Consider the following 9,275-nt stretch of genomic DNA (forward strand, 5'->3'; position numbering starts at 1 on the left):
AAAAAAAGAAATGAAATGTACAATAAAGACAATACAAGGTTCACATAAGCAATAAAATAAAAAATCTATAAAACAAAGAATGTAATGTTTCTGTATTTGTTCTGTATGTTTTCATGTTTATTCTTGTTTATCATTCATTTCTCAGAGTACCTGGTTTATGTTTTCCCATTACAGTTCTCTATTGTCCTCCCCTGTCATGTCTACGTCTGAATGTTTATCAGTCTAGTCACTCCCCTGTCTGCGTGCCCCACTATTCGGGTGGTTACGGTAGTTTTCGGGGTTCAACATTTTTTCTAAACTTGCGATTCTTACTTCCTGCTTTTTCTTGATAGTTAAATGTTGTAAAGCACGATTCTTACTAACTACTACTAATCTAGGTTTTGTAAAGTACTAATCCGATTAATACACTTACTGTCTGTCTAACTAACTAACTAACAATCACTTTTATTGGGTAGTTTAGAAATATTCACGTAACTAACTCACTAACGCTATCTCTTAGTATTTCTGCACTGTTCTATAACTCCGCCTCCCTATGCTATCCCTGATTACTCGTTTAGTTTCAGTGAAGTGTTCGCACCTGTCTCTAACTATCACTACGTCTTCTAACTATGCAAATGTCTACTCCCTAATCCGGAGCCGTATGTTTTACATGTTTTGTTTCGTGCATCCAGTCCACGTTTTCGTCTCCCTCCCGTTATTATGTTATTACCCTATTGTGTTTCCCCACCTGTTGTCCATTTGTTTAGCCCACCTTTTCCTCTGCCCCGCCTAGATTGTCACCTTCCCTCTTGTATTTAAACCTCAGTCTCAGTATGCTTCGTTGTCAGAACGTTGATCTTGATAAGTGCCGATTGTTTGTAAGCCTTGTTATAGAGATTCTTGAAAGACACCCCTTTGCCTTGACTTCGACTTTGCTTTTGCCCTGCTGTACCTTCGCCCTGTGATTTTCTGGATTTTGACCTCTCGCTTGTTTTTTCGACCATTCTTTTGCTTTTCGTTTTTGGCTGTGTTTTGGATCTCTTGGCTTGTGACTACTGGACATTAAAACTACTCTTTTGGATTATCCTGTGGTCTGCGTCTGGGTTCCCTGCACCGTACATAACAAAGAAAGAAACTGAGTTACACTATACAATGCATATACCTTAACAAACCATTGCTGATGGCCCAAGCAATATCTCCATCAGGGACAAAGATCAGAGAGACCTATTCACAGCACATTTAGACTGATAGAGACTTATAACAAGTGAAAACTACAACCAAGAACCCAATTAGAGCTCTATGTAACAGCCAGTGGTTAGTCCCCTATGGTAAATGTACCTCATTTTAGCACCACTGCAATATTTTATTATTATAAAACATTTTTTACAATGCTGTACAAAAACCTCCTTATTTCTCCTCCTCACCCCCAACAAACAAGCAATGTTCATACACGTAAAATCCAGCCAAAACCAAAGTACAGTACAGAGGGAGAAGGCAGTCTCGTAATCAGTTATTATTTGTAATGTAAATGTAAATGTTAGTGTTTGTAATGTTTCTGTATCTGTCTTGTGTGTATTTATGTTTATTCTTGTGATTCATTTTTCCTACATCCTTGGTTATTGTTTTCCATTACAGTTCTCATTTGTCATCCCCTGTTATGTCTGCGTCTGAATGTTTACCAGCCTAGTCACTCCCTTGTCTGTGTGTCCCACTATTCGGGTGTTTATGGTAGTTTCGGGTTTTCAAACATTCCTTCCAAACTCGCGATTCTTACTTCCTGCTTTTCTTGGTAGTTAAATGTTGTAAAGCACTATTCTTACTTACTACTACTAATCTAGGTATTGTACAGTACTAATCCAATTAATACACTTACTGTCTGTCTAACTGACTAACAATCACTTTTATTGGGTTATATTCACGTAACTAATTCACTAACGCAATCTCTTAGTTTTTCTGCACTGTTCTATAACTCCTCCTCCCTATGCTATCCCTAATTACTCGCTTAGTTTCAGCGAAGTGTTCGCACCTGTCTCTGACTATCACTACGTCTTCAATCTATGCAAATGTCTACTCCCTAATCCGGAGCCGTATGTTTTACATGTTTGGTTACGTGCATCCAGTCTGCGTTTTCGTCTCCCTCCCGTTATTATGTTATTACCCTATTGTGTTTCCCCACCTGTTGTCTATTTGTTTAGCCCACCTTTTTCCCAGCCCCACCTAGATTGTCACCTTCCCTCATGTATTTAAACCTCAGTCTCTGTTTGAACCAGTGTCAGAACGTTGATCAGTCATAGTACCGAATTCCCTGAGCCTATTTCTTGAGATTCCAAAAGACACCCCTTCGCCTTTCATTTCCAAGCTTGCCTTACCCTCTTGTTTTGTTTGCCCTTCTGATTTTCTGGTTTTCAATATTCTGCTTTGTTTTAGTTAGACTTCAGTTTTGCCTTCGCCCTTTTGTACTTTCACCTTTTGATCTTCTGGATTTTTGACCTTTTTTGCCTGTTTTATCGACCATTCTTTTGCCTTCTGTCTTTGTCTTTGTATTGGATCTCCTGGCTACGAAATTGGACTAATAAACTACGTTTTTGGTTTATCCGCTAGTCTGCGTCTGGATCCTCAGTGCCATACATAACAGTATTACCCAATCCTGATCTAAAGTTAGTAGATTAGTAAGAAGACAAGGGAAATTGAAACAATTAGGGAAGCGTGAGTGACAGAAAGGGAGAGAGAGAAAAAGCATGAATGCAAGGTTTGCAGAAAGACACAAAAAAGTGTATGCTAATCAGTGAACAGAACATAACATGAAACAAACATAAATCGTGACATAACAAGTTTGCGAAATGTGACATGAATAAACTACATAACGTGACATGACAAGACTAACAAGTAAATCGTAACAACTAAACATGAAACATAACATGACATGAAAATGAATCGTAACAAGAAATAAAACATAAAAACGTGGCGAGACTAGACTAACATAATATGTGACATGACAATAACATAACTAAGACAATAACTAAACATAAAACATGACATGACAAACATGAAACGTGGCACCCTGGTTCTAGCTGCTGCTTCCCCTTTTCCCTTACCTGCATTATTCTGTTCTTGCTCTGTTTGGGTTTCCTGTTTTTGACCTCCGCCTGGACTTTTTATATTCTGCGTCTTGATTGCTGTTTTTGTACTTTCGCCTGTGTGGACTGCCAACCCGAACTCTGCGTGCTTATTTAAGATTCTGCCTCTTGGACTTTGTTTGGTACCACTACTCTGCTATTGGAATGACTACCCGGTTTTTGGACTTTTCCTGTTTATGGATTACGTTCTTGTTCTTCCTATTGTTAATAAAGCCTGCCTTTATACATTATCTGAGTCTGTGTTTGGTTCCTCTGTCCCGCACCTTTGACAGCATGCTTGTATGCATTTAGTTGCTGCCACATGATTGGCTGATTAAATATTTGCATTAACAAGCTGGTGTCCAGGTCTACCTAATAAAGTGCTCATTGAGGGTACATGAGAAATAAACTTCAACATTAGTCAGAAAGGTCATAGCTTCATAACAACGTGGGATATTTGGTGACATAAGTTTGCCTATATTGAATAATTTGCAAAACAAACATGTATATCTACCAAATCGGAAATATGTCAGCCGCAGCTGGAATAAAATCTTAGAAATGCAACTTGTACTGATTTGTACATTTTTGCTCTTATATTGGAACATGATTTTTTTGACATAGAGAAACAGTATCAAGGACTGTTAAAATATGCCTTTGTTTGTCGGAGTCTGTGGTGAGGTCAGGGTCGTAAACAGTGGGAGTGGCAGTTTATTGCCCTGCTTTACAAGTAAGAGGCTGATAAGCACTCTTGACTTGCTGTTCTCACTAGTCTTATCAACAATCTGGCACTGGCATTTTGCGGTTCTATTATGTCTCAATAAACGTTTTTGTACAATATAAATATGAACGCAACGATAATTTGAGACATTTTGACGACTCAACCACAAGGGGGCAGAGTGGATAGAGTTCATCATTTAAATGAGATTGAAAAGAGTAGTGGTAAAATCACATGATAGCATTTTGTTCTGATCCAGACTCTGATGTCAGATTTTTTTTTAGACATTTCTGTATGTGTAAATGACACAAACTGGGCACACTTGAGGGTACGGTTTCATATTCAGTGGTGCACTAGACTGCAAGGTCTTGGGACAGAAGATCCATAAGCAGACTCAGGGATAACGTGAATGAGGCAGTTCCAAAATTTAATCTATAAACAGGCAATGGTCAAAATCTAGGCAGACGGGTACATATGGGGTACTCAGAAGAGTAATCGAAAATACAGGCAGAGTTCAAAAACCAGGCAGAGATATCAAAAAGCAGAAAATCCAAAATACAGGGTCACAGAATAATGCAAGAACCAGGGAAAGGAAAATAAGCGCAGACTCAGAAACAGGAAGAGAGATTAACTAGCAATGGGAAATTCTAAAAGAACAGGTTTATATATAACAGATAACAAGGGGAAACAAGAATCAGGTGTGTGAATGGGAAAACAGATAATAAGGAACAGGTGAAATAAATGTTGAGATAGGAAGGAAGTACATATATGGAGTGGGAGGCAGAGACACTAAATGGAGCACAGGTGAAACAAATATATAAGGGCGAATGAAACAGAAAACAGACTATGTGCACAGAGGGTAAAAATCTACGGAAATGCTAAAGACTTAGATAGAACACGGAGAACAGAAAAAAACAAAGATGGCAAAAGGGCACAGACGTGACACTAGATTATAGTGAGGAAATAGGAATAGGAATAGGAAATAGGAATAGCAAAAATTTCAAAGCAAGTAACCTTCCAAGAAATGGGAGTGTGTTGATAACTGAAAATAGCTATTAGATTTTATTATCATCTGATTCATATGAATAATACATTTTGAACTATGTACCTATTGGTGCAATCCCAAGTGGTGTCATGTCCTCAGTCTATCAGATTAGTATAAATGGATGTGTCTTACCACATGAGAGAACACCTGTAGGCCTACAGTATTTCTGCAACAGGTAAGTGCCTTTCTGCATCCACTCTCTCACACTTACACATACCTTCTAATTAGTCTCCCATTATTCTGGAGCACAAGAAAATAAGAGTAATATTTTTTCATCATTAATTCATTCATTGAACTGATATTTCAGGAAGATCTCTCAAGTTAAAATCTACTCAGAACATTGCCTGTCGATATGAAATTCCCAGTTCATGCTTGATATCAGTTGTAGCGTATCATGGACCTACAAAGTTAACCCATTGAAAAGTAAAAATGTGTGATCATTGAATTAATAGTTTTTTTCTTGATTTCATGGAAAATGGTAATTTATACAAAAAAATAAAGTAACAATTTTTAGATTTTAGTAAAAATGAAAAAAGATTACATTTTTAATCAATTAAGTTTGATATCTCCGTTTTTTGATATCTCAAATAATAGTAACATGAATATGTATGGGCGGCACGGATGGTGCAGTGGTTAGCACTGCCGCCTCACAGCAAGGAGGTCCTGGGTTCAAATCCCAGTTGGCTGGGGCCTCTCTGTGCGGAGTTTGCATGTTCTCCCTGTGGTTTGAGTGGGTGTCCTCCGGGTACTCCAGTTTCCTCCCACAGTCCAAAGTCTAAATTGGAGAGTCTAAATTGCCTGTAGGTATGAGTGTGTGAGTGAATGGTGTGTGTGCCCTGCGATGGGCTGGTGACCTGTCCAGGGTATATTCCTACCTTTCGCCCAATGTATGCTGGGATAGGCTCCAGCCCCCCTGTGACCCTGTTCAGGATAAGTGGGTTAGGATAACGAATGAATGAATATGTATGTATGCTCAATGTAATTAAGCTGTTAAATATGGAGGAAAACCAATTTTCTTGTGTACTTGTTGCTAGTCTGTCAACTTCAATTCAAATTATTGTGGTATGTTTTTCTTTATGGATGACTCTTTAGAGTGAATTACTGATTAATATCAACAAATGAAATCATGGTCTCAATTGAAACACTAAACACTTGGATAAGATATTGGCATGATTGGCAAGATACTGAAGTCATGCAAACATGCAAAAAAACCTAACTATGTCATTAGATTAATGTCATATTGGTAATGATTTTGCCGATTGATACTGATTTTCTGTCTATTAATTTTCCAGACAAACATCATGAAGTTTTTGACTGTCTCTGTGCTGCTCTTCATGGGCCTCGCTCTTAGTGTATCAGGTGGGATCTCTGAACAACATGCTATAAACAGGCCAATCAACTGTACGAATTATTAATGTGTATATCACTGTAAAGTCAAAGTTCAAATGGAGGAAATATGTAATTATTTAAAGATAAGGGGCGTCCACTATAGTGATTTCTGACATTTGTGTGTGCCACTGTTTAAATTATCTGAGAAAAGAGGACAATGCACGAGATCAATATAAATTCATTCACCTGAATGTGCCACTTTTAGCATGATGCACCATAGGAAAAATGAAAAAAGTGCAGTTTTGTGCAATGAATAAAAATGCCTTTATTTGTGTGCTTTGCCTTTTTTCATCAGTTTTTGTTCCAAAAGATGAGCACCAGTATCCTAATCTTTTGTTTGTGTATCTGTTTTGAATTCACTGAGCAGTTTTTACAGTTTGTACAAATGAAGATGAAACCCCAGCCACAGTAGCACTCATGACTGCAGACCCAGAGTATAGCAAGCTGATTCTCACAGGAAACAATGTCCTTTTTCTCCAGAGGGGGCCAGCGTGGCTGAAGCAGAGGTCAGTGTGGCTGAAAATGGTGCTGCACCTCCAGCAGGTCAGTGCTCTGATTTCAGCCCGAGAGTAGCAGCAGGTTCTGACTGACACAGGACAGACACGCGTATAAAAGACACAGTGAAGCTGCATTTATAATCTGGATCATTCTTTTCCTGTATAGAGGAGACTGTGGAAACTGTGCCAGAAGAACCAGCTCAGAATATCCCAGGTAAGTGCTTCTGCTGTTAAAATGATCACAAGTTTTAATGGTTAATTGTTCTACGGAAAACCACCAATATTTGCATTTATAAAAGCAAGCCTGAAAAACATTTTTGTTCGCAGTAATTGTGAAATAAAGCTGCATTATACCTTTGAATTTCAGTAGACTGCCTTTCCTGCCTCTACGTTAATGAAATTATTTCAGTGAGACAATTTAGTGGCTTAATTGGTAAAGCCAAAGCCAAATCTTCCCTATAGCCGGGACACTGAAGATTTTGGCCTTGTCATTAACTTACAATAACTGGGATTTCACTGTGTAAGGACATGATTTCAGAGTGGTTGGCCGGACAAGCCCAGGTTGCTGCAGAAGTAGCTATTTCAAATCATACACCAGAGTCTCTCTAATGCCTTTATCAAGAAGTAGCAGAAGTATAATAATCATCAAGTGTAATGATGATTCACCGCCAAAACCCTTAAAGTCTGGCAGGCAGCAGGTCCACAAATTCATAACTTTATTCTGGCCCAGGTCCAGCCTTTTCAACTGTACTCTTCTATGAGCGAACCATTGTCTGACTTATCCAACTTATCTGCCTCATATAGAGTCATAAGAAAGATGTTTGACAATAAAGAAAGTTATCTGCCATCCATTTCAAATGCAATACAGACTTTTCCACTCCCTGCCTGATTAAAAAAGTTGTGACATTTTAAGATGTCTTTTTTGTGTATTGTGCATTATTTTACAGAATCCCCTGAACTGGGGGCTAAGCTTCTACTCACAAGATTCCAAGAGGAGTGTCCATTTGGTTGGTACGGTCATCAAGGACGCTGCTACCAGTTTGTTAATCAGGCCAATACATGGATCAATGCACAGGTAAGGCCATCATGAATCACTTTACCTTAAGCAGAGGCTCTTTCATCTTGTAACTGCTGCATGGCATGATGTATAAGTGTTATATGCTCATCCTGCTCTGTTCTTTTTTCTCTATCCACTTTATGAAAACATGTTGAAGTTATCGTGAATATGCTTGTATACTGTGTTTTAAAGAGTTACTTGATATCACATTGTTCTATTTTCCAGCAATATTGCATTGGAATAGGTGCTAATTTAGCCTCAGCACGCAACCCGCGGGAATACATATTCCTCCAAGACTTGGTGGATGAAATTGGTCGAACTTCACGGGCGTGGCTTGGGGGGTTTTATCTTCAGGTAACACATCTTTTTCTGTCAAAACAAAATGTCCCATCTGCACAATTACAAAGTGATTATAAAGCTTTGGAGAACAATTTTCATGTCATGTGTTTTATTTCCTAAGGGGTGTTGAGGACAAGTACTAAGTGTCAGTGACTCTTACTTTCTACCCTACAGAACACATGGTTGTGGGTGGATGGTGAAGGATTCTACTACCAAAACTGGCAATCTCAGGCTTCATCCAGCAGCTACCCTTGCCTTTTTCTGCAAACAACAGGTAATGTCATTTCAAAGACACTAAGAGACCATCACAAACATATTTGTACAGTCTATCCAAAATCATATTCTGCCATTGTCTAGATTATAATACACTGGAGTCACCTGTTCATAGCCAAGGAGCTAAGACTCAACAAAATATAGTCTTAGTGCCATAGAGAAATTATTATTTTAATATTTATTCCTGTATATTTTCTCTCTCTTTCAGCTGGCTGGTCCAAGACCAATTGTTGCTCTACAACTAATCAATTTGTTTGTGTGAAAAGAACTTGCTGAACCTCAAGACATTTCAAACAGGAGGGAAAGAAGAATGACTAATTTAGAATCACCAAATTAATGACTTGAAGAAGTTGTTGTGAGTTCCGATCACAGCTCAGTAAGAGCCCTGATGGAGGGCAACATGTTTGCAAACGATGTTTACAATATTAGATTTGACATAACTCCATTTATTATGTTATTACTTTTTGTTACACCTAATGCTAGAATTAAGAATGACTTGTAACCCATTTTCTAAATAAACTATCAACTAAATAATTTCACCATGAGACACTGTTGGCTGTTTTTTGGTGCAAAACAATGAAAGCCTTGCTTAATATTGTACATTGTTAAATATTTTATGATACAAATAACCATTCATTTAAAAATATATCCTCATATATAAATAAACATTCTACAAATAATAAACTGATGAAGAAAATTTGGGATAAGAAGTCAAATTGTCATTAGCTTTTCATCAGGACAAGGCAACTGAATATTTTTACTGCATGATGGAAATTGAAGGTGTAATGTATAAGTGTTGCCTGATGCATCTTTTATAACTGCATTCACTTAGATTCAAGATCACATTTTAACCACTTTCACTTTA

At 37.9% G+C, this 9,275-nt stretch overlaps 1 protein-coding gene across 1 annotated transcript; it reads left to right on the top strand.

Moving 5' to 3' along the window:
- The first annotated feature begins 4,902 nt into the window (after positions 1-4,902).
- On the top strand, positions 4,903-8,740 carry LOC133121626 (ladderlectin-like). The gene is made up of 8 exons (XM_061230933.1): positions 4,903-5,030; positions 6,148-6,214; positions 6,725-6,787; positions 6,908-6,955; positions 7,689-7,816; positions 8,024-8,152; positions 8,312-8,411; positions 8,619-8,740. Exons 2-8 carry the CDS (start codon positions 6,157-6,159, stop codon positions 8,684-8,686), a joined length of 594 nt encoding a protein of 197 aa, XP_061086917.1. The 5' UTR covers positions 4,903-5,030; positions 6,148-6,156; the 3' UTR covers positions 8,687-8,740.
- Positions 8,741-9,275: the final 535 nt, after the last annotated feature.

The sequence above is a fragment of the Conger conger genome, chromosome 1 (genome assembly GCF_963514075.1).
Source record: "Conger conger chromosome 1, fConCon1.1, whole genome shotgun sequence".
NCBI classification, from domain to species: domain Eukaryota; kingdom Metazoa; phylum Chordata; class Actinopteri; order Anguilliformes; family Congridae; genus Conger; species Conger conger.

Excerpts from the sequence above, each read along its gene's own strand:
- LOC133121626 (XM_061230933.1), top strand. The coding sequence starts at position 6,157 with ATGAAGTTTTTGACTGTCTCTGTGCTGCTCTTCATGGGCCTCGCTCTT. Across the intron at positions 8,153-8,311 it reads TTGGGGGGTTTTATCTTCAG|AACACATGGTTGTGGGTGGA; the intron begins GTAACACATCTT and ends TCTACCCTACAG. Across the intron at positions 8,412-8,618 it reads CCTTTTTCTGCAAACAACAG|CTGGCTGGTCCAAGACCAAT; the intron begins GTAATGTCATTT and ends TCTCTCTTTCAG.